General features: G+C 50.4%; 1 protein-coding gene across 1 annotated transcript in view; it reads left to right on the top strand.

Annotated features, from left to right (window-relative positions):
* Positions 1 to 1,083: 1,083 nt before the first annotated feature.
* Positions 1,084 to 23,702, top strand: part of SCARB1 (scavenger receptor class B member 1) — a gene marked incomplete at its 5' end in the record, with an annotated part of 92,148 nt that continues 69,529 nt past the window's right edge. The window contains 1 exon segment of the mRNA NM_213967.1: positions 1,084 to 1,340. Coding sequence (NP_999132.1) covers positions 1,215 to 1,340 — 126 coding nt within the window.

Raw genomic sequence — 23,702 nt, forward strand, 5'->3', positions numbered from 1 at the left:
CCTTATCTGTAAAATGGAGCCATCATGGGCAAGGCACTCAGCACAGGGCCAAGTTCCTAGAAGGCTCCTTGTGGTTCACTCTAACATGTTCCTTGTGAGCCAGCATTCCCAGCCAGGCCGCTGTCAAACTACTTTTGGGGACGGGGCAGAGGGCCAGAGAGACAAAGCTTCTGCTGTAGCAATCTAGTCCCAGGCCATGGTCAGAATGCAAGAATAAAGTGGAACACGCCAGGTGGTGCCCGGTGATAAGGGTGAGGGGTGAGCCCGAAGAGCTGGCGCTATTTTATTTTACACAGGGTGGCGGGGCAGGCCTTTCTGATAAGATGGCCGAGCAGTCGTGAAGGAAGGAGCAGGGCAGATATCTGGGGAAGACAGAATTCCAAGTCGTGGGTGTACCAAGTCTTGAGGCAGGAGCCTTCTAGATGTATACATACATAGGGCGCGTGCGTGCATGCTTGTGTGTGTGTGTGTGTGTGTGTGTGTCTTAGAGGCAGAGGGGTGTGTGTGTGTGTCTTGGCAGACGGGTGGGGGAAGGGAATGAGGGGAGATGAGGGGGCAGGGGCTCTGGAGTTCCTGCCAGAGTTGGGAAATTCCTATTAAATATGAACAATGATGATGGTCCTGACAGAGCAAGTGGGAGGGGAGAAGGAGCAAAGAAGGGGGGCGGAGGAGTGTGTAGAAAGCAGGTGAGGAGGGGAGACAGCTGAGGAGAGGGGAGAAGGTGGGGAGGAGGAAGAATCAGGGAAATGGATGGACGGGGAGAAAGAGGGAGTGAGGAAGGGGAAAAAAGTTACGAGGTGGAGGGAAGCCAGGTTCAACGTTGCACGTGGCCGTGAGACCTCCACAGCTCCCCCCGCTGGAAACGGAAGCTAGGGCGCCGGGCCCGCGGCTGTGGCCCCGCCCCACAGACCTTCTGATCCGCGCCCCGCCTCAGACACGCCCCCTGGAACTTAGGCCCCGCCCCGCCGCCCCCACCCGCCGGCGCCCGCCCGAATCCCGGTGCCCAGGGCGTCCCGGGGGCGGTCCGCTTTGATGGCGCATAAAACCGCTGGCCACCTGCCGGGTCGCTCCTCCGTGCTCTGCCGTCCGGAACCCGCCGTGCCGCTGCCGTCCCCGTCCCCGGAGTCACAGTCACTGTCGCCTCCGCCCCCGTCTCGTTCCCTCCACAGGCGCGGAGCCCAGCGACCTCCGCGCGGGCGCCAGGGCGCGCAGACATGGGCAGCCGCTCCAGAGCGCGCCAGGTGGCCGCGGCGCTGGGCTTCGTTGGGCTGCTCTTAGCTGCACTGGGCGCTGTTATGATCGTGATGGTGCCCTCGATCATCAAGCAGCAGGTCCTCAAGGTGGGTGAGGGGCCTGACTAGGGGTCTGTGCCGGGTCCGGTCCGGGCTGGAGGGCGCTGGGCACCGAGGAGGGTCGGGCGCGCAGCCGGCCGGCTGTCAATCCGAAGCCGGGATCCTTACCTGGGGCCCCCGCCCCTGAGCACGGGGGAAGGGGGACCAGTGGGCACGAGGAAGGGCAGCTGGCCACCTTCCTAGGGACCACCCGACCCAGGACGCAGGCTGAGTTTGGGGCCCAAGGAGGTCACGCAAGGCCTTGGCTGGAGGCATGGGCCAGGGTTGGGGAAGCCTGGAATGGCTTGGGACCTGACCTCACCTTAAGGGTCTCCGGCCTAGGGCGGCCTGGAGTGTGGTCGCCTTTCGGTGCTGTCGGGAGGAGCCCAGGAGCCTGCCTGAATGTCTCCTGCCTCTTTTACAGTAGTCTGTGACAGAGTCTGGTAAAACTAGAGCTGCACATGGTGGGCGCTCAGCCTTGTGCTCTTGGCTTTCCAGAATCTCCCCTTACAAACCCATTCTCAGAGGCCGAGTGGGCTGCTCTATCCTCCCCCTCCCCCACTGCCTTCCTGATGCAGATTGGAAATGATAAGCCGCTTTTCTCCCCAGATTCACACAGAGGCAGGCATAAGCCCGAGGCTGCATGAGCAGGGTCTTTGGGGGAGCCCACAGCCTGAGAGCTTTCCTCCGATCCTAACCTTCTATCACCCCTGCCCTTTTAACCAGGAGACACATTGAGGCGGTCAGCCGGCCTTCAGACCCCCGACTCTGCCCTGGGTCTCTTGGTGGGTTGTTTGAATGAGCCTGGAGTTGCTGAGGGACAGGAAGATGTAGAGCATCACACTTGAGCTTAAAGCATTCAGAGTTTTAAAGCCAAGGCCAACCCCTGCAAGGGCTGGGAGAGAAAACCCAGGCTTACTTTAGCCCAAGATCCAGCCAGAGGCAGAGCTGGGCTAAAGATGTGGGTATCAGCAATGGCTTTTCCCTTAGCTTACTTCTTTAGGCAAGTTTCTTGAGAATGGGGACCTGGCCACATTTCATGTCTGTCCCCCAAGCCCAGCCTGGAATGCTTGGGAGATGAATGAATGAGTGAATGAATGAAGGCAGCCATTTTTTGACCTTTAAAGGTGGAGCCACTTTAGGTTTTTCCCAAGGTCTCTGGGTAAGCAGTTGTTTGAGTCACCAAGTCCTGTAATCTGATTGCATGGTGTTTCTGGCCCGTGATGACAATGAGCTCTGAGTTCCTCTTGGTGGGTTTGTGTGTGTTTCCTGCCTTTGGGGATGGCGGGAAGAAGTTTCCTGGGGAAACCTCAGAGAGGCAGAACTGCTTCTTTCTCTCTCATGGCAGCCAACACGTGTATCTTTTGCTTTTCAAAGTAGCTGTGAGAATTTTATCACAGTGAACATCGCTGTAAATGCCCGCCGAATTTGTGGTTTCTGAACCCCATGCACCCTGGAGAGATTGTGGTATAAGTGTGGTGTGGTGAGTCCGAGCAAAGAGCTTCTTGCTTTGGAGGTGTGGGGGTGGGTGGGATTTATAGCTGATGAAGAATCTTGTCAGCCCAGTCCCTCTTGGATTTAATTCAGTGCTTTCTTTTTATGACTCTCAATCAGATGAAGGATGTTTCTCTGTGTGTGTGTGTGTGTGTGTGTGTGTGTGTACATGCATACACACATGCACCATCTAACTTCCCACTCTTCCGAAGAGTAAAGTGCCACTGTCCTCTGTTGTCTCAGAGCTAAGATTTCCGGGCTTAAACTTGACTGAGAGCCACCCAGCATCCTACGTGAATATCCCCAAGGCGATTGGTTTGGGGCTGAGTGGCGTGAAGACACGAAGGCCAGCCCAGCCCATGACAGCTCCTTCTTGGACAGCTCAGGCTGAGCCCCGGCCAAGAGCTTTCCCTTGGAAGAAGAATGCCTATGTTCAGGGCACCAGGCTGGTGGGACGTGAGGAGAGGGAGGGGCTCCCCCGGTATTTTCTTTGGCTGCACACGTCCAGTACAACTTGAATGGGAAGGCTTGTGCCTGGATTTCTTTTTTCTTTCTTCCTTTCTTCCTTCGTTCCTTTCTTTCTTTCTTTCTTTCTTTCTTTCTTTCTTTCTTTCTTTCTTTCTTTCTCGCTCTCTCTCTCTCTCTTTCTTTCGCTTTCTTTCTCTTTCTCTCTTTTCTTTTCTGTTCTTTTCTTTTTTCCCCTTCCTTCCTTCCTTCATTCCTTCAAGGAACTTTGGTTAATTACACAAATCTGGAGTTCCCATTGTGGTTCAGTGGGTTAAACCTGACTAGTGTCCATGAGGATGTAGGTTTGATCCCTGGCCTCGTTCAGTGAATTGACGATCTGGTGTTGCCACAAGCTGTGGTGTAGGTATCAGATGCTGCTCGGAACCCACATTGCTGTGGCTATGGTGTAGGCTGGCAGCTGCAGCTCCAATTCAACCCCTTCCCTGCAAACTTCCACATGCTGCATGTGCATCCCTAAAAAGAAAAAGAAAAAAAAAGTCCATGTATGTTCCCCCCCCAAAACCCCCCCATACATTGGGGAAAAAAAAAGTCCATGTGTAAAGGACGTGAATTCTCATTTGTGAAAAAAAATTCAAGTGGAGGGGAAAAAAAGATTCCTTCCATTTTCTTTCCTTCCTCAAACAGTACCACCATCATCTGAGAGTATCTTTCTAGACTTTTGTCGAGATATACATCACAAGCATGTATTTAGACACATTAATATGTATTTTTACATATATTGAACTAAACTATGTATAAATAGCCTACAGTTTTCTTTTCTTTTTCTTTTTCCTGGCATCCCTGCAGCATATGGAGGTTCCGGGCCAGAGATCAGATCAGAGCTGCAGTTGTGACCTAGACCTCAGCTGTGGCAGTGCTGGATCTTTTAACTGCGCTGGGCCGGGGATTGAACCTGAATCCTGGTGCATTAGAGATGCCAAAGATTCTATTGCACCACAGGGGGAACTCCTGCAGTTTGCTTTTCAACTCAGAGATATTGCTTGGAAAATTTTCTGTGTCAGAATGTGTAAATCTGTCACTTTTTCCACTGCTGTGTGGGATTCCTTTGAATGGCTGTCCACTTAATGACCTACCTGTTTCTCTACTGACCTGTAATTTTCTCTGTCACAAACAACCGATCAGGGACTATCCTGATACATACCTCTCTGTGTTCATGTATGAACACTTCCACTGGGTACATTTCTTATGAGAAGCCTCTAGACTAGAAGGTATGTCCGGTTTGAATGTTGATACAGCCTAATAGCCTTTCAGAAGATCACTAGTATATTTAGTGTCAACTTCACTATCTTGAAAGTTGGTCCCTTCCCTGAGGTCCTTAATTTTTTGAAAATTTGATACTATTTAAGCTGAAAAAATTGGTGAGACTGTTAAAAAACAACTTGAGGGGAGCTCTTTAAGAAATTGCAAACACCATTGGATCATTGTGACTTTCAGTTCTGTATCAGTTGAATTGTTTGTGCTCTTTCCCCCTGTATGTGTTGCTTCTGTTTTTCTCCAGTGAAACTTTCATTTTTTTTTTTTTTTTAAAAAGAAGGGAGTTCCCTTCATGGCTCAGTGTTTAACGAACCCGATTAGGATCCATGAGGGTTCGATCCATTGCTTCGCTCATTGGGTTAAGGATCAGTCATTTCTGTGAGCTGTGGTGTAGGTTGCAGACGTGGCTTGGATCCCGAGTTGCTGTGGCTGTGGCTGGCAGCTGTAGCTCCGATTCTACCTAGTCTGGAAACTTCCATGTGCCGTGGGTGCGGCTCAAAAAACAAAACAAAACAAATAAATAAAAATAAAAAAATAAAAAAGTAAATGAAAATGATAAAGAAGAGGAGTTTCTGCTGTGGTGTAATAGGTTAAGAATCTGATTGCAGTGGTTTGGGTCTCTGCAGAGCTGAGAGTTCGATCCCCAGCCAGGGAACTTCTATATGCCACCTGTGTGGTCATTAAAAAAAAAAAAGAAAGAAAGAAGAAAAAGAAGAGGAGTTCCCCAGTGGCTCAGCAAGTTAAGGATCCGGCATTGTCGCTGTTGTGGCTCAGTCACTGCTGTGGCTTAGATTTGATATCTGGCCCTGGAATTTCCACATGCCAAGGGCATGGCCAGAGAAAAATAAAATAAAATTTCAAAAAGAGGTTCTTTAGTATTTATAGATCCATCTACAGAGTGTGAAAGTGCCCCCTCCCCTACATCTCTGCCATTATTGGCAATACTGATTTATTAATATAATTCCGGGGGGTTGGTTTGATGCATATGATTTACATTTCTCAGGTTGCTAATGGCGTTGAATAGGGACGTGACACGTTTTGAAACCCATGTCTGTTTCCGGAGCTCAGGGCTTTCAGACATGGCCATTTGCTAGCTGGGGACCTCAGGCCAGTTACCTTACCTCTGAGCCAGGGTGTGTGTCTTCAGCTCAAAGGCAGAGGTCAGATCTAGTTTGGCTCCAGCAAGATTATAAAGTACAAAGGCAATTGCATGTATGTGAAACTGCCCTAGATGTACCTGGTTTCTCATTTCAGTGTTACCATATCCTTGTGAAATATTGTGGTAATTTTCTTTCCTGCAGGTAAGGAAACCGAGGCATACAAAGCTCAGCCACTTGCCAGGGTTTCCACAGCTTGTGGTCGTTAAGGGCAGGAATCCTGACTCCCAAATCTGGGTCTACACCACAATAGGGGCATAGGATGTTAAACAAGATTTCTAGGCAAAAGTCAGAGAGAAACAACTAGGTATTTATATAGATACATGGGCAGAGAAAAGTAGAAAAAACACATTACTAATTGAAAAAAGCTCTGGGGCTATTTGTGTCTAACAAAAAGCAAACTCAGGTTCCTGCTGTGGCTCAGCGGGTTAAGAACCTGACATAGTATCCATGAGGATGCAGGTGTGATCCCTGGCCTCTCTCAGTGGGTTAAGTATCCGGCGTTGTGATGAGCTGTGGTGTAGGTTGAGACGCCGCTCAGATCCCGTGTTGCTGTGGCTGTGGCGCAGGCCGGCAGCTGCAGCTCCTATTTGACCCCTAAAAAGGCCGGAAAAAAAAAAAAAAGAATTAGTAATGAATCCACAGCTTTCCCCAAAGAATGGTCAAATGAGTTAGAAGCAGAATGCAGGAGGCACTCAGCAGTGGGGCCTTGCAGATAGGGGTCCTTGGGAGAGGCCTTGGGTGAGAATGAGACTCGTTTCTTCTCTTTTCCCCCAGTGGGCAGGGTTGATCCAGAGGTGTTCACACCTGATGTGCTAGGGAGCTCAGTCAGGGACGGCTGTGTGTCAGGCATCTCTGGGAATGTCAGTCATCTCTTTTAGTCTTCAGAGAATTCTGTGACACACGTCTGACTGTCATTATCAGCAATTAGGGAAACAGAGGCTTATAAGAGTGATTTGCTCAAGGGACCTTGCTGGTGTGTGTGTGTGTGTGTGTGTGAAAATATCCTGGGGCAAACCCCAGGAGGGCTGGCATGGAGTGTGGCATGTGTGGCCCCAGGTGTTTGAATGGATTAGGAAGCACAGTCCAGGTTCCTGGGCGTCTGTTTCCAAGTTATTGGGTGTCTCTGGTCCACCAGGAAAGGCCCAGCTGGTGGATGGTGGGAGGGGCCCTTCACTGCTGGGTCACAAGGGAAAAGGGCTTGTCTGCTGGGCCACCATGAGTGATGACACACCTGGTGGCCTTCTCCATGTCCAGTGGGGGAAGCTGAACCCCCCTCTGCTGTCTAAGTTTTCTGCTTGGAATCAGCCTTGTGTGCTTTATCCACTAATTGTTGCAGCTGCCGGAGTCTTCCCCCACCTGTGTCTTCCTCTCGGTAAATGACCTTCCATTTGTTCCCTTCCAGAGGAGAGGCAAAAACCTTGGGTCATCCTTGGCTGCACACTTTTTTTCTGATACCCTTGTTTCTGGATCATCAGTAAATCCCATCAGCTTTACCTTCAAAACCTGTCTGTGCCCTGATCCCTTCGTGGCAGCACCGCTACAGCCTCCTCCATCCACTGCTTGGACTGGTGCAGTAGTCTCCATCTCTGGTCTCCACAGTCAGATCATGTGCCCCCTGTGCTCACAATCCTTCCAGGTTCCCCCCTCACTCTGAGTGAACACCAAGGTCATTTCAGGGGCCTGAACATTGCCCCTGACCCCAAGATCTGGCCTTCCTTCCCTCTCTTGGCTTCCCTGCTCCCCTGCCACGCTCATCTCATCAAAGCCCTTGAACTCTTTAAGCCCGGTCCCACCAAAATCTTGTTTGCTTTTCACACTGCCTGGAAGCCTTATCTCCCAGATCTCTGCATAGCTCATCCCTCGTGTCCCTAAAAGGCACCCTCTTATGTTATATGTTTATTTGTGTATTCTCTTTCTGTCTCATGAGCAGGGGCAGGTCCGGTGGCTGTCCCCACAGTGTCCCTGAAGACCAGAGCATGGTAGGGTGGTGGGATGGGCAGACAGTGAGCACTTGGAGGTCGAGTTGTTTCCTTAGCCTCTCCCCACCCCTGGCCCCAGCCCCAGACTCTGTTTTTTTGTTTTGTTTTGTTTTACTGCTTGTTTTCAATTTTTAAAAAAGTTTTATTGAATTATAGTTAATTTACAAGATTGTGATAATTTCTGCTGTACAGCAAAGCGACCCAGTCATACATATATGCCTCCATTCTCTCTCAGATTCTTTTCCCACGCAGATTATCACAGAACACTGGGTAGAGTTCCCTGTGCTATATAGCAGGTCCCCGTTGACCACTCATTCCATATAACTCAGTATGCATGTGCCAATCCAAACTCCCAGTCCATCCCTCCTACCCGCCTACCTGTCCTCTTTGGTAACCATTGGTTTTTCAAAGTCTGTGATCCTGTTTCTGTTCTGCAAATAAGTTCAATTGTGTCCTTTTTTTTTAAGATTCCACATATAGATGATATCATATGGTATTTGTCATTCACTGCCCACACTCTATTTTGTCTTCTCCTCCCTCAGCAAGGGCCACCCAGAGAGCCTTCAGGACCACCATGCCCACCCCTGCCAAAATTGGTTTGCACCTTCTGGCAAATCCCCTCTGCCCATCATTTAAGGGTTTGGGGGGTATGGTGAGGACAGAAAACAGTCAGTGGACATTGACTTTGCACCAGACACTGTTCTAGGTGTGTTTTGAGTATTCTCTCACTTCACTGAGTACTTAAGAGCTCCCACTGCCTCTCTTTTACTGAGGGAAACAGAAGCACAGAACTGTCAAGTTACTAGCCTCAGGTCACACAGCTGAAGTGGCAAGACCAGGATTCCAGCCCAGCGAGCCTGCTGCCCCAGACCCTGCCCTGTCCACACTCCCTATTTCTTTTCTTGTTTTTTTTTTTTTTTTGTCTTTTTTTTCTTTTTAGGGTCACACCCACGGCATATGGAGGTTCCTAGGCTAGGGGTCTAATCGGAACTATAGCTGCCGGCCTACACCACAGCCACAGCAATGCGGGATCCTTAACCCACTGAGTGAGGCCAGGGATCGAACCCACATCCTCATGAATACTAGTTGGATTCGTTTCTGCTGGGCCAGAATGGGAACTTCTTTCTCCTTTTAATTACCTCCCCCAAACCACAAGTACGGATCGCCTCCCGACATCTTCCTTCCAGGGCACGCTTTAGCATCACAGATGCCAAGAGAAGCTGGTAGGATGGTTTCTCCCTGGCCGTGGTCCTGGTGACCCTCAGGGTGGCCCTGCCTACCCTCGTGTCCCGCTCTGTACCCTGCCCTTACCCCTGGAAAGCCCTGGGGTCGTCTTGGAGGGCTGACCGCATCTGGCCACATCTGGCCACCGGAGGACAAGGCTGTAGACTTGACCTGTGGCTGCGGCTGGCGGGGGGTGTGTGCTCTCCTCTCTGGGGGGGGCAGTGGGGTTGCAGGTGTGCTCCGGTTCTGTTGTGTTTTTCTTCCTCTCCCTGCCTGAAGCTTCCTATTCCTCTGGTGCTCGAGAGGGCAGCTTCCACTTAACTTGGGTCGACAGCTGAAAAACAGGGCTATTTTTAGTTTCCCCCAAGTGTGGTTATTTTTGCTTCCCTCTTTGCTCCTAATGGATTTGCTTCTCTGACTCCATGATTGTGTGTGTGCACGTGTGTGTTGAAGTGGGTGCACGTGTGCTGGTTGTACATCTATGACCAGTGACACAGGCACACGTGTTGGCTGGTGCACAGACACGACCATGTGCTGAAGCACACACACACGTGTTGTGTGTCAGCGTGTGTTGACCTGGAACCCAGTGTCTTGTGGTGGCATATATGTTTGCGTGCACACACGTGTCCATAGGGGTTGATATGTGCCCACATGTGGTCGCCTGGAACACATGGGTTCATGTGTGTTGTTTTGCATGGGTACATATGTGGGCTCGCAAATGTGTGTCAACACATGTTGGGGTGTATGGTTACACGTGTGGACACATGTGAACGGTCCAACTTTCCCCAGACCGTGCACAGGGCTTTTTTTCTGTGGACCCTGATCTTCCCCTTCCCTTCCTGGAATGACTCATACTTGCCAAGCCTCCACTTCGTGATTCATGTGATTAGCTAGAATTTGCTCAAGCTCAGCTATATGGAATCATCCTGTTCTGGCCTTCATATTCTAGCAAACAGCATGTAAGTGAGTAGGGGCCAAGGACTTGCTCATGGAAGAGTGTTTTTTTTTTTTTTTTTTTCTTTTTAGGCCCGCACCCACGGGATATGGAGGTTTCCAGGCTAGGGGTTGAATTGGAGCTGCAGCTCTCGGCCTACACCACAGCCGCAGCAACACAGGGTCCGAGCCGTGTCTGCGACCAACCACAGCGCACTGCAACACCTGATGCCCGACCTACTGAATGAGGCCAGAGATCGAACCCATGTCCTCATGGATACTAGTCAGTTCATTACTGCTGAGCCGCAACAGGAACTCCTCATGGAAGAGTTTCCCTTGGACACGTCCAGTCCCACCAGAGCCCGGGCACAGGCATGTCTGCTCCGTCCATGACCGTGGGTCCTCCTGAGGGTCACAGGGCCCAGATGGGTGAGCCTGTGTCCTTGGTTAGCGGCAGAGAGGCCCTTGGGGTCGTAAGCTACCCCCAAGCCACCTGGTTTCAGCCACAGGGCTGACACAGACAGACTTTTTTGGCTCACAGTCTTCGAACTAGAGCATTTGGTTATGGAGAGTCCAACCCCCGCCCCCCGCTACCCCCCACCCCGACCGCACCATCTTACGTCACAAAGAGGTAGCAGCTTCGTCCCCATAAACACATTTATGGTGCAGAAAGTTCAATTGTAGGGGTCAGCCAGAAATAAAAACAAAAAACCAAACAAAAGAAGTCCTTTTATGTCCCTCATCTCCCTCTCCTTTGTTCAAATGTGACCTTGGCCTCTGTTGGTCCTGGGAATGGCCACTGGAGCTGAAAAGCAAAGAGAAACAAAAATAACACAAAAAAAGTTCATTCCTGGCTCTGGAGTCTTCAGGGCCCGGGAGCTGGCAAGTAACAAGTTGTCCAGGGGTGGTCAGGATTCTGATTTGAAGTTCCACTAAGAACCGAACCCAGAGGTCAAGGCCACTGGTGGCCTGGGGCACAGCTGGCTTCATTGTCCTGCTTCCTTCCCCCACCTCTAACCCACTGTTTCCTTCTGCTCCCCCAATGCTTCATGCTGGGGAAGGGGAAGGAACAGGAGTGGCCTCACCCGTGCTTGCTTCCTGGCATTTGGGGTGAAGTTCCTTCCACCTTTTCTGGAAGCTTCTAGAAGGACCTTTTGAGACACTTTAATGTCTATTCTCTTGGTCTTCCTCCAACTTTGCTGGCTGGCTGCTCTTGGACTCAGATGCTGTTTTCTCCTTATCTCCCTGGCCGCCCCCGCATCCAGTCTCCTGCATCAAAGCCCATCTCTCTCCTGGCCCCTCCCAACTTGCTACCCCAGGCCCAGACCTTTCCCCTGAACTCCATCCTTGAGCAGCCATCCAGAGGCCAACTCAGCATCTCAACCTGAGTGGCCAAAGGCAGCTGACATGTACCCTGGTCTGCACCCGACTTCCTGTCACTCCCCCAGAAACCCCATTCTTCTGGCTCTATCCCCATCTCAAGCCGTCCTCCATCCTCCAGCTGCTGAGGCCCAAAGCCTGGCAGTCAGTCTGGGCTGTTTCTCTCATTTCCCATATCGAATCATCTGGTTGTTTTAGGGCTTCATCTTCAAAATATATCCAAAATCTAGGAGTTTCCTGGTGGCTCAGTGGCTCAGGGATCCTGTGTTGTCACTGCAGTGGCTCCGGTTGCTGCTGTGGTGCAGGTTCGATCCCTGGCTCCAGAACGTTCACGTGCTGCAGGTGTGGAAAAACAAATGTATATATGTATATCTCCAGCTTTTCTCCACAACCATGGCTGCCATCAGCTCTCACCTGGATTCCTCCAGGCCTCCCTGCCTCCCCCTTTGCTCCCAGCAGGTTTTTCAGCACAGCAGGTGGTGGGATCCTATTAAAACTGCCGTCAGAGGAGTTCCCGTCTGGCTCAGTGGTTAATGAATCCGACTAGGAACCATGAGGACACGGGTTCGATCCCTGGCCTCGCTTAGTGGGTTAAGGATCCGGCATTGCTGTGAGCTCTGGTGTAGGTTGCAGACATGGCTCAGATCCTGTGTTGCTGTGGCTGTGGTGTAGGCCAATGGCTACAGCTCCGATTAGACCCCTAGCCTGGGAACCCCCATATGCCGTGGGTTCAGCCCTAGAAAAGACAAAAAAAAAAAAAAAGAAACTGCCATCAGAGCACCATCCTGTGCTCTGCTTAAAGCCCTGCAGTGGGCTCACCCCCTTCCCTCTGAGTCAAGGTGAGCCCTTCCATCAGCCCTCAAAGCCTGTGCCATCTGACCCCTTCCCGCCCTCCCCTTCACCTTGCACCCAGCCCTTCAGGCCATTCCTCAGACTTACTGGCACATCCACCTGACTGAGTCCTTCCCTCTGCCCACAGCTCTTTCCCTGATGTGATGTGTGTGTGACTCGTCCCCCCCACCCCCCGTCTCCTTCAGGCCTTTGCTCAGATCTCACTTGCTCACAGATCTCCCTTTTTTTCTCCCTGTTCTTTTATTTGATTTTTAAAATTAAAGTACGATTGATTTACAATGTTGTGCCAATTTCTGCTATACAGCAAAGTGACCCAGTCATTCATATATATACATTCCTTTTCTTATATTAGCTTCCATCGTAGTCTATCCCGAGGAACTGGATATAGTTCCCTGTGCTGTACAGCAGGACCTCCTTGCTTATCCAGTCTAAATGGAATAGTTTGCATCTACTAACCCCATACTCCCCCTCCATCCCCCCCCCGCCCCCGGCAACCACATGTCTGTTCTCCATGTCTGTGAGTCTGTTTCTGTTCTATAGATAGGTTCATCTGTGCCCTATTTTAGATCCCACATATAAGTGATATCATATGATATTTGTCTTTCTCTTTCTGACTTACTTCACTTAGTATAAGAATCTCTAGTTGCGTCCAGGTTGTTACCAGTGGCATTATTTTGTTCTTTTTTAAGGCTTGAGTAGCATTCCATTGTGAATATATATCACGTCTTCTTTTTTGTCTTTTTGTCTTTTTACGGTCGCACCCATGGCATATGGAGGTTTCCAGGCTAGGGGTTGAATTGGAGCTACAGCTGCTGGCCTACACCACAGCCACAGCAGTGCCATATCCGAGCCGCATCTGCAACCTATACCACAGCTCACAGCAACACCAGATCCTTAACCCACTGAGTGAGGCCAGGGGTCGAACCCGCAACCTCATGGTTCATAGTCGGATTCCTTTCCACTGTGCTACGATGCGAATGCCAGTACCACATATTCTTAATCCGTTCATCTGTTGATGGACATTTAGGTTGTTTCCATGTCTTGACCATTGTGAATAGTGCTGCTATGAACATTTGGGGTGCATGTGTCTTTTAAAACAGATCTCCCTTTTTTAATATTGCAAGTTCCCTCCCCATCCCCCAGTGTTCCGAAGCTCCTCACCCTTCTTCTTTTTCTGTAGCTCTGCCATACCTCGGAATTCACCTGTGCACCCTGTGCATTGTCTGTTTCTCCCTGTGAGGATGTTGGGCCCTTGGAGGCAGGGGCTGTGGTTTTTGTTTATTGCTGTGTCCCAAATCCTTGGAATGCTGCCTGGCACATAACCCTAGGTTCTCAAATATTTATTGAATGGATGTTTAGAAGATGAGGGTGGTGGAGTTCCTGTCGTGGCTCAGTGGTTAATGAATCCGACTAGGAACCATGAGGTTGCGGGTTCCATCCCTGGCCTTGCTCAGTGGGTTAAGGATCTGGCATTGCCTTGAGCTGTGATGTAGGTTGCAGACGCAGCTGGGATCCCGAATTGCTGTGGCTGTGGTGTAGGGCCGGTGGCTACAGCTCCGATTGTTCCTCTAGCCTGGGAACCTCCTTATGCCGCGGTTGTGGCCCTAGAAAAGGCAAAAAGACAAAAAAAAAAAAAAAAAAAAAAAAAAGAAGAAGAAGAAGATGAGGGTGGTTTCATGAGGAGGTGCTTGACGAGTGGCAGCTTGTCACCCCGTGCAGGGACATGGGGACTGCTTCCCTCCCCTGAATGGCCCCCACTCCACATCGAGCCATTCCATCTCATCTTTCACTTGCTGGCTGTGGTGTAGGCTGGCATCTGCAGTTCCGATTTGACCCCTAGCCTGGGAATTTCCATATGCCACAGGTGTGGCCGTAAAAAGACAAAAAAAAAGACTCGGGCCCTGAATCCATGGATACATCACGGGGACCAGCTCCCTGGCTGTCTGCCCTAACTTGTGCTGCTCTGTGGTCAGTGTCCCCCCCCACCCCCATCCCCCCGCCCACTGCAGACAGAATGCTCTTTAAAATAAGGCAAACTGGGGGAGTTCCCGTCGTGGCGCAGTGGTTAACGAATCCGACTAGGAACCATGAGGTTGAGGGTTCAGTCCCTGCCCTTGCTCAGTGGGTTAACGATCCGGCGTTGCCGTGAGCTGTGATGTAGGTTGCAGACGTGGCTCGGATCCTGCGTTGCTGTGGCTCTGGCGTAGGCCAGTGGCTACAGCTCTGATTAGACCCCTAGCCTGGGAACCTCCATATGCCGCGGGAGCGGCCCAAAGAAATAGCAAAAAGACAAAAAAAAAAAAAAAAAAAAAAAAAAAAATAAGGCAAACTGGGAGTTCCTGTGTGGCTCAGTGGGTTAAAAACCTGACTAGTGTCCGTGAGGATGCAGGTTCCATCCCTGGCCTTGCTCAGTGGGTTAAGGATCTGGCATTGCTGTGAGCTGTGGCGTAGGTGGCAGATGCAGTTCCAATTCAGCCCCTAGCCTGAGAACTTCCATAGGCCGCAGGTGCAGCCCTAAAAAGCAAAAAATAAAAAAGAAAGCAATATAAAATAAACAGTGCAAACTGGATCATTTCACAACCCTGATTAAAACCTTCTTGTGTGTGGTGTGAAACCCATCTGCCCCCATAAGCCCCTGACCTGCCTCTGTTCCCAGCACAGTCTGGGAACAGCCTCCTGGCCTTTCTTTTCGTCCACTGTACCATGTTCTTTCCTGCCTCAGGGCCTTTGTGTGGACTTTTCCTTCTCCCTGGAATGCTTTTTCCTCCTGCTCTTATGCTTAGTTGCTCTTATGTTTCAGCTCAAATGTAACCTCTTGAAGAAGATACCCCCTCTTCCCACCCCTCATGAATCCCACCCCCACTGCCTGCCCCATCTGTGTTATAAACCTTCTAAGCCGTCATCACCATTATAAATCCATGTTATTACCTTCTAAACCATCACCATTCTCTGGAATTATATTGTTTACTTGCTTGAGGTTCCATGAGGCAGGGGCCTTTTCTTTCTCTTTCATGATTGTATCCAGTGGTCAGGGCCCTGGTCCAGGACTGAGACCTGTCTGTGGTGGAAGAAGTGAGAGGATTCCAGTTGGGGGTCCTTGAAAGCATGGATTTGGGGGCCAGACTCCTTGACTTCCAGGACTGGCTCTTCCACCCCTGTCTGTGTGCCTGGCACTGGGGAGCATCCAGGAGCCTGGTCCCCATGATGCGTCCATGGATTCAGGGCCTGAGACTTATTTATTTATTTTTTTTGTCTTTTTAGGGCCTCACCCATGGCATATGGAAATGCCCAGGCTAGGGGTTGAATCGAAGCTGCAGCTGCCAGCCTATACCACAGCCACAGCAACACCAGATCCGAGCCCCATCTGCTCCCTATGCCTCAGCTTGCAGCAGCACCAGATCCTTAACCCACTGAGGGAGGCCAGGGATGGAACCTGCATCCTCATAGATACTAGTTAGGTTCTTAACCCACTGAACCACAATGGGAACTCCCAGGGCCTGAGTCTTGACAAGCCCTGCCTGGATTCCAGAGACCTCTCTCTGACTCTTGTGACTGGGTGTTTCTCCTGGCTGAAGATTTGTATCTTCTGACTGACCCCCTTCTCTGTCCCAACGCAAAGGCAGAGTGGCCAGGAGGAAGGGACACAGGATGTTATTGGGGCCATCTGTGGGTGGTGGGTAAGGAAACAGCACCTGTCTTATCAAAGGGGGAAGTGAAGGCTGGTTGGGGCCACCTTGCTCTGCCTCCTGGAGGGAGAAGGGGTCCTCTTGCTGGCAAATTGTTCTCAGCTGGGCAGTGGCTTGGATTGGGGGTAGGGTGGTATTCCCCGCCCACTGCGTTTAAGCCCAAGTTCAGCATCAAAGTGGAACCACTTGCTTTTCTTGTCCTTGAGGGCAGAAACTTCGTGAGGCGGAGTTGGGAGACCCAGGTCCCTTTTGCTGGGGATACGTACTTATCCCATATGTACAAGATCACACATCATCTCAACCGTGCAAAATCATTGACCTGCACTCAGTAAACCGCCAGTTGACGCGGTTAGTGTTGGCCTGGACGGTGCAGAGAGAGTGTGGAGGGAGTTTCTTGCGGCCCTGCTCTTCTTCCTGTGGGTCCCCTCATAGATCCAGTTGGAATGCAATCTGAGAGTTTAAAATTCACTTTTTTGTATATGTGCTTTCATATCACTCACCAGCAGATTTATCTGGGGTTCAGATGGCCATCTGCACCACATGGGGGGAAGAAATGGATTGCTTTGAATTTCCCCAGAGGTCTCCGAAGGGAACCTGATGGAGGGACATTCAAGGGTAATTAGAGAATTTCCCAGTGGGGCTGGGAAAATTTGTGGTGTGATTGCTCATGGGCTCTGATTGGCTGGGCTTGTCTCACATGCTTATCCCTGAGCCCATCCCTGTAGCTTGAGAAATGGACTACTGCTCTGATTGGTCAGGCGTGGATTACATGCTCATCCTGGGAGCTGGAGAAGGAAGTCTTTCCCCTCCCCAAAGCAAAGGGACTTGGGTAGGGTTGGGTGGTCCCCTAGGGAAAAGAGGGGGACTGTTAGCAGAAGGAGGAAAGGGTGACAGGCAGTGAACATGATTGATCAGCCCTTTGCCCCAGAGTTGTTTTCTTACTTCACCTCATTGTCTCTTGCTATTATAGTATTAGAGATTTTTTTTTTGGCTCCACCTAAGACCTCTTGAGGGAGTGGTGGCTTGTTAGCTAATTGTTTTTATCAGGGATGATTTCGTGAACTCAAATTGTTGGATCTGGAACTTGGGTTTTATTCAGTCCCATCTTTTATATTTCCTTTGGGAAAACCAAAACCCAAAAGGAGCAAGGATTTAAGTAAGGTCACAGGACAGTGAGTACTGGCAGTGAAGACTGTCTCAGGTGGATGGGGGAAGTGGGGCTTGGAAGAAGCCAAGTAGTTGTCAAAGCAAGTCATTTGCTAGCGTCTGTCAGGCAGAGAGTCCCCAGGGTCCCCTGTCTGCAACCCTGCCCGCCTACCTCCTGGCGGCAGGATTGGGAGGTGGTTTTGTTATAAACTGGGAGAGGTGTCAGGGCAGGGGTGTGCCAAAGTTCAGGCTTTGTCTGCCCTGGATGAGAGGTGCCTGGCAAGTACACTAGAGGGGATGGAGTGGAGGAAGGATGAACCTTTATCAGAATCTGCCCAGATATGGATGCAGAGGAGTTGATCAAGAATTGCCAGCAGGTGTATTCTGCCATGTGAACCCATCATCAACAGACCCTTGGGTGAACAGCTGCCAGCACTGCGGACCCTTGCCACAGACTCCAGGGCACACCTAGGGCATTGTGGAGGTGTGGGAGTGAGAGGGACCACCTGGACAGCAAGGCCCCCAGGGTCTCTGGGAGCATCCTTCTGTGCACTGAGTGCCCTGTGTGCCTGCCCAAGAACCATCCACCTGGAAGAGAGGCATTGGGCAGAATGGAATGTGGGGAGCTGGAAGGCAGTGCCAGAAGAGGTGGCTCTGGCAGGTCACTGTCAAGGCTGGGCATGAGCTCTCAAACCCTCAGGATCCTCTCCAGCCCTTGGCTGCAGTTTTGGCATCTAGAAGCTTAGGTGGACCCAAGAGATAGACTCTGGAGCCTGGGTTCAAATCCCAACTCTGCTACTTGCCAGCCGTGTGTCTTTAGGCTGGTGACTTAACCTCTTTGTGCCTTATTTCTCCCTCTGTAAAATGGAATTCATAAAAGTATCTCCTGTATGGGGCTCTTATGAAAATAGAGGCATTGGCACACGTAAAACTCTTAGAATAACAGTGTCATGTAAGCGATTGCTATTGCCATCATCTTAACCTTATATATGTATGTACAGTAGGATTAGTCTGCCATCATTTTTCTGAAATGGGACCATACTACACCCACTCCCCTGCATCTTGCTTTTCTCTAAATCTTCCCCCGGTCACCCTGGTAGCTCTGACTGGGTATCTTGATGATCGTGAGCATCCCGTGGATGACATGTACCAGCCATTCCCAGGAGGGAGCTTTCAGACTTGTGAAAAAAAAATCCGTAAAACCGCTGAACGTTCCTTTTCTCACCTGATCTTTCAATGTGAAAATTTTTCTTCTGGAAAAATTGTAAGAACAGTGCAGTGGATTCTTGTAGGTCGTCTCCCACGTTCTACCGATGTTTATGCCTTGCTGCATTTACGTTCTCGGTCTCTGTCTGTCAGTCTGTCTGTCGTTGCCAAACCATTTGAGAGTTGCTTGCAGACATCATGCCATTTTGTCCCAGGGGACTGAAGCGTGCGTGTCTCAAGGTCAAGGGTATTGTTTTCTGTAACTGCAGACCACAGTCACACTCAGGAAAGCTCGTAACAACCCCCTTCTTTGATCTCATGTTCAGTCTACATTCACATGCCCCTGTTGTCCCCACATCACCCTTTACAGCGTTTTTTTTTTTTTTTTTAATTGTTTACATCACGTCCTGTGTCTGATCACCTTGTTCCTCTCTCTTCCTTTAATCCAGACCGGGCCTCCAGCCCCTTTCTTTCTTCTTTTTTTTTTTTTTTTTTTTTTTTTTTTTTTGTCTTTTTACCTTTTCTAGGGCCGATCCCGTGGCATATGGAGGTTCCCAGGTTAGGGGTCTAATTGGAGCTGTAGCTGCTGGCCTACACCACAGCCACAGCAACGCCAGATCCGTGCTGAGTCTGCAACCTACACCACAGCTCACGGCAATGCCAGATCCTTAACCCACTGAGCAAGGCCAGGGATTGAACCTGCAACCTCATGGTTCGTAGTCAGATTCGTTAACCACTGCGCCACAACGGGAACTCCGAGCCCCTTTCTTTTTACTGGGTCCTTCACAACACTGGCGGTGGTGAAGGGGCCAGTTTTTTGGGCACAAAGTCCTTCGACTTGGATTGGTCTAATTGTTTCCTCGTGAGCACACGTTTTCTTCTGACAGATTCGTCCACAAAGGTCTCCTTGTGTGAGTCACATGAGAGTAGAGCTTGCCTGGCTGAGCTGGGGTGGGTGTCTGGCCTCCCTCCAGCTTGGCTGCCCCATTTCTGCACCCCCTCCCCCGCCCCCGTGGCCTTTCCCCTCCCACCCCCCAGGGCAAGTTTGAACCTCCCCTTGGACTGGAAGAAGCCCTTGATTCCCTCTGGCTTTGCCTCTCTCAGCCATTCCTCCATCTGCTCCCTGATTTTCTTAGCTCTGCTTCCTTCCCCTCTTGCCCAGGCGTGTGAATCCTGCCAGCGGCCCCCTGCCAGCCTGTCCCATCCCCTCCTGCCCTCCCTTGTCACCGCTCCATCATGGAACCATGATGGGCTGTGGGCTGGGTTGGGTGCCTCCTCCCACTCTGGGCTGGGAAGGCACTGCAGCCCAGGGTGGGGGTGCCAGGGCCTGTCTGGTGTAGATGGGGCGATGGATGGGGGTACTTCTCATCCCACTGCCTGTCCCTCTGAGCCTTGCAGAAATTCTTGTGCCAGATCCCCCTGACCCCATGTGGCCTCTTGGCTGGCAGATGGAGGTCACTCTGGCCTTACTCGGCCGTGAGCCCGCAGCCACTGGAATCCCTTGGCAGCTTTGAAAGACTCTCTAGGCTCAGGGACTTCCTTCCACTGCCTGTTCTCAGGCTCCCCAGGTTCTACCCGCTGCAGCCTCCTGCTTCGAGTATTCGACTTTGATTCCCCTTTCTTGTGACATATTACACACTTTAAGGAAAGGGCTGAAGACACACGCAGTTAAATAAATAACAAAAACGAACACCCTGGGAAGATGAAAAAACAGAACCTCGTTTGCCCTCCACAAGCCCCTGTGGAGGAAACTATGCTTATTCCCAGTCTGCTTGTCTTTTTATTGTGTTACTCCTGTCAGCTTCCCTAACACTGGGTTTGGTTTCATCTGATTGTACCCTTGACTTGCCTGGAATCTTACTGCTATGATTGGCATGCCTGTGTCCCCTCAGAATTCAGATGTTGAAATCCCAATTCCCAAAGCGATGGTGTTAGGAGGTGGGGCCTTTGGGAAGGGATTAGGTCATGAGGGTGGAGCCCGCATGAATAGGATTAGTGCCCTTATAAAAGAGACCCCAGAGGGAGTTCCTACTGTGGTTCAGTGGGTTAAGAACCTGACATAGTGTTCATGAGGATGAGGGTTTGATCCCTGGCCTTGGTCAGTGGGTTAAGGATCCAGTGTTGCCATGAGCTGTGGAGTAGGTCACAGATGCAGCTTGGATCTGGTGTTGCCATGGCTGTGGTGTAGGCCGACAGCTGCAGCTCTGATTCGACCCCTAGCCCGGGAACTTCCATATGCTGCAGGTGTGGCCCTAAAAAGAAAAAAATAAAAGAGAGCTCCCTCACCCCTTCCACCATATGAGGACACAACAAGAAGTCTACACACCAGAAGAGGGCCTTCATCCGATCACATCAGCATTCTGATCTCAGACTTCCAGCCTCCCAACCAGGAGAAATAAAGTCTGTTGCTTATAAGCCACCTAGCCTGATATTTTGCTATAGCAGCTCAACCCTGACGAACAAGAGAGATACTATGTAATGTATGGGTCTTGTTCTTGCTTCCTGTTATGTGTGTGAGATCTGTCCATGCTAGTGCAATAAACCACACCCCATCTTCATGGCTATGTAATATTCCACAGGGCTGTTGCTATTGGCCATGAATATCTCCAGCTGTGGGTTATGAACACTCTTGGCCCTTTTTGCACAAGCCTGACTTGTCCATAAGAAAGGTTCTTAAGAAGAGGTAGGCCTGCAAGTTCCCTGGTGGCCTAGTGGGTTCAGGATCCAATATTGTCACTGCTGTAGTGCAGGTTCATCCCTGGCCCAGGAACTTCTGCATGCTGTGGGTGTGGCCAAAAAAAGAAGAGCCAGGACTGCTGGACCCCGGAAGTGCCAGACTCTTTTCCAAAGTGATTGCATTGGTGTTCAGTCCCATTATGAACTTTTAATTTAATCATTTATAGAGGTGAAATTCACATAACATAAAATTAATCATTTGAAAGCGATCCATTTAGTGGCATTTAGCGCATTCAAGGTGCTGTGTATAACCATTGCTTTGCTTCCAGATTCTTTTCATCACCCCAAAGTGAAATCCCACTCCCCATTCTTTCTTCCTTCCCTGTTCCCTGGCAATCACTAGTCTGCTTTCTGGTTTTATGGATTTTCTGTTCTAGACATTTCCTATAAATGGAGTCCTATAAATGTGGTCCTTTGTGTCTGGCTTCTCTCACTCAGGATCATGGTTTCAAGGTTCATCATGTTGTAATCTGTGTCAGTGCTTCATTCCTTTTTTTTTTCCTGGCCGTGCCCACAGCATAAAAAAGTTCCTGGGCCAGGGATTGAACCCACACCAGATCCTTAACCTGCTGAGCCACCTGGGAACTCCTCACTCCTTTTTCTGGCTGAGTCACATTCCACTGTGTGGATGGCGCACATGCTGTTTTTTCATCTGTCAATGGAGGGATATCTGTGCTATTTCCCCATTTTGGTCATTTGGTGAATAGTGTGGATATGTGTGTACACATACCTGCTTGAGCATCTATTTTCTCTTATCTCCTTCTATTTCTTCTTCTCCTTTCCCTCTTAGGTCTCAACCCACTATGCCCTGGCACCCATCCCCTGGGTGGTATGTCCTGAAATAGGACATGAATGTCTTGGTACCACAGAGAGTGCCAGGAGTCTGCTCCCAGAACAGTGGGCTGGAACTTGATTTGGGAGCAAAGGGGGTGTGGGGATGATCCTGGCTCTGCCTCTGGCCTGGGGGTGACCTGGGGCAGGTTCCTCAGGTCTACTGAGCTTGGTTAGGCTCCTGTAAAATGGGACAGAACTAACCACACCTTGCCTTTGGGTTGAGGGGAAGATGGAACAGGCTGATAGATTGCAAATGCTCTGAGCTGGGATGGCCGGGCAGGCCCCACCCATGGCACAGGGGCTGCCATGATCTGGGGAGCAGGCAGCGAACTTTGTTCTCCATCCGTGACACCTGCTCTGAGCCCTGCTTTTCCGCCCATTGCGCTCTTGGGACTCTATCTGCAGTGCTGTATGCTTGTCTGGATCTCCAGGTTTACATTCTTCACACTTTGTTTATTCCTTTTGTGACCAGTACCTGGTTTCGTCCACTCCTGCCTCCCTAAATAGCAAACATCCTGGAACCGTCCATCGGAAAGTTCTCAAGAATTTCTTCGGGATATCCTGGGAGTGGAGTTGCCAGGTCGTAGGGCACGGTGGGGCGTGGAGGGGAGAGCCAGTGTCATCAAATGTGCCTTCCAAAAGGGCTGTTGTTGTTATCTCCCACATCTGTTCCAGCCTCTGCTACCCTCTGGCCTTCTAGAATGTCTGCGGTGGTGATGGATGTTGTTTTGATTTGCATTTCTTTTCTTTTTTTTTTTTTTTTTTTTGGTCGTTTTGCCCTTTCTTGGGCCGCTCCCGCGGCATATGGAGGTTCCCAGGCTAGGGGTCAAATCGGAGCTGTAGCCACCGGCCTACGCTAGAGCCTCGCAACGCTATATCTGAGTCACGTCTGTGACCTACACTACAGCTCACAGCAACGCCAGATTCTCAACCCGCTGAGCAAGGCCAGGGATCGAACCCGCAACCCCATGGTTCTTAGTTGGATTTGTTAACCACTGAGCCATGACGGGAACTCCTGCATTTCTTTCTAAACTTTTTATTAAAAAATTTTTTTTAGGGCTGCACCTACACCACATGGAAGTTCCCGGACTGGGGGTCTAATTGGAGCTGCAGCTTCCGACCTATGCCACAGCCACAGCATAGGTTGCAGATGTGGCTTGGATCTAGTGTTGCTGTGGCTGTGACATAGGCCGGCGGCTGCTGGTCCAATTCAGCCCTTAGCCCAGGATCATCCATATGCCGCAGATGCGGCCCTAAATAGAAAGAGAGAGAGAGAGAGGAAAAAAAAATCTCTGGCCCCAGTGACCAAGGTCAGCTTCAGGGAGAGGACAGAAAACACGAAGGGCCCCTTCGCAGCTGAAAAGGCTCAGAGCAAGAGCGAGAGGTCAGCGCTTGTCCAGGATGGGGAGAGAGTGTGCTGACCCCACCTCCCCCTGCTATTCGTAGCCAGCTTAGGGTTCCTCTACTGCTTTTAGCCACCTTGGTGTGTATGTGTGTGTGTGTATTAATTTCTGAGGGCTTTGTCCTCCCATGGCTGTCCCCTCTGTGTGCCTCTGTGTCCTTACCTCATGAGGACGCCTGTCATTGGATTTAGGACCCATCCTTAGGATAAGGTCATCTCGAGATCTGTAGCTTGTTCACATCTCCAAAGATGCTCTTTCTTTCTTTTTCTTTCTTTTTTTTTTTTGTCTTTTGTCTTTTTAGGGCTGTACCCACAGCATATGGAGGTTCCCAGGCTAGGGGTCCAATTGGAGCTGTTTCTGCCAGCCTACACCACAGCCACAGCAACACCAACCCCAGATCCTTAACCCACTGAGCGAGGCCAGGAATTGAACCCACAACCTCATGGTTCCTCATCAGATTTGTTTTTGCTGCACTACAAAGGGAACTCCCAAAGATGCTATTTCCAAGTAAGGTCACATTCAGAAGTTCCAGCTGGACATGAATTCTGGGCGACAC

Source organism: Sus scrofa, chromosome 14 (assembly GCF_054392235.1).
Source record: "Sus scrofa isolate SSC_HxYL_T2T_F1_AM1 chromosome 14, Sscrofa_HxYL_maternal_Yorkshire_Landrace_v2.0, whole genome shotgun sequence".
NCBI classification, from domain to species: domain Eukaryota; kingdom Metazoa; phylum Chordata; class Mammalia; order Artiodactyla; family Suidae; genus Sus; species Sus scrofa.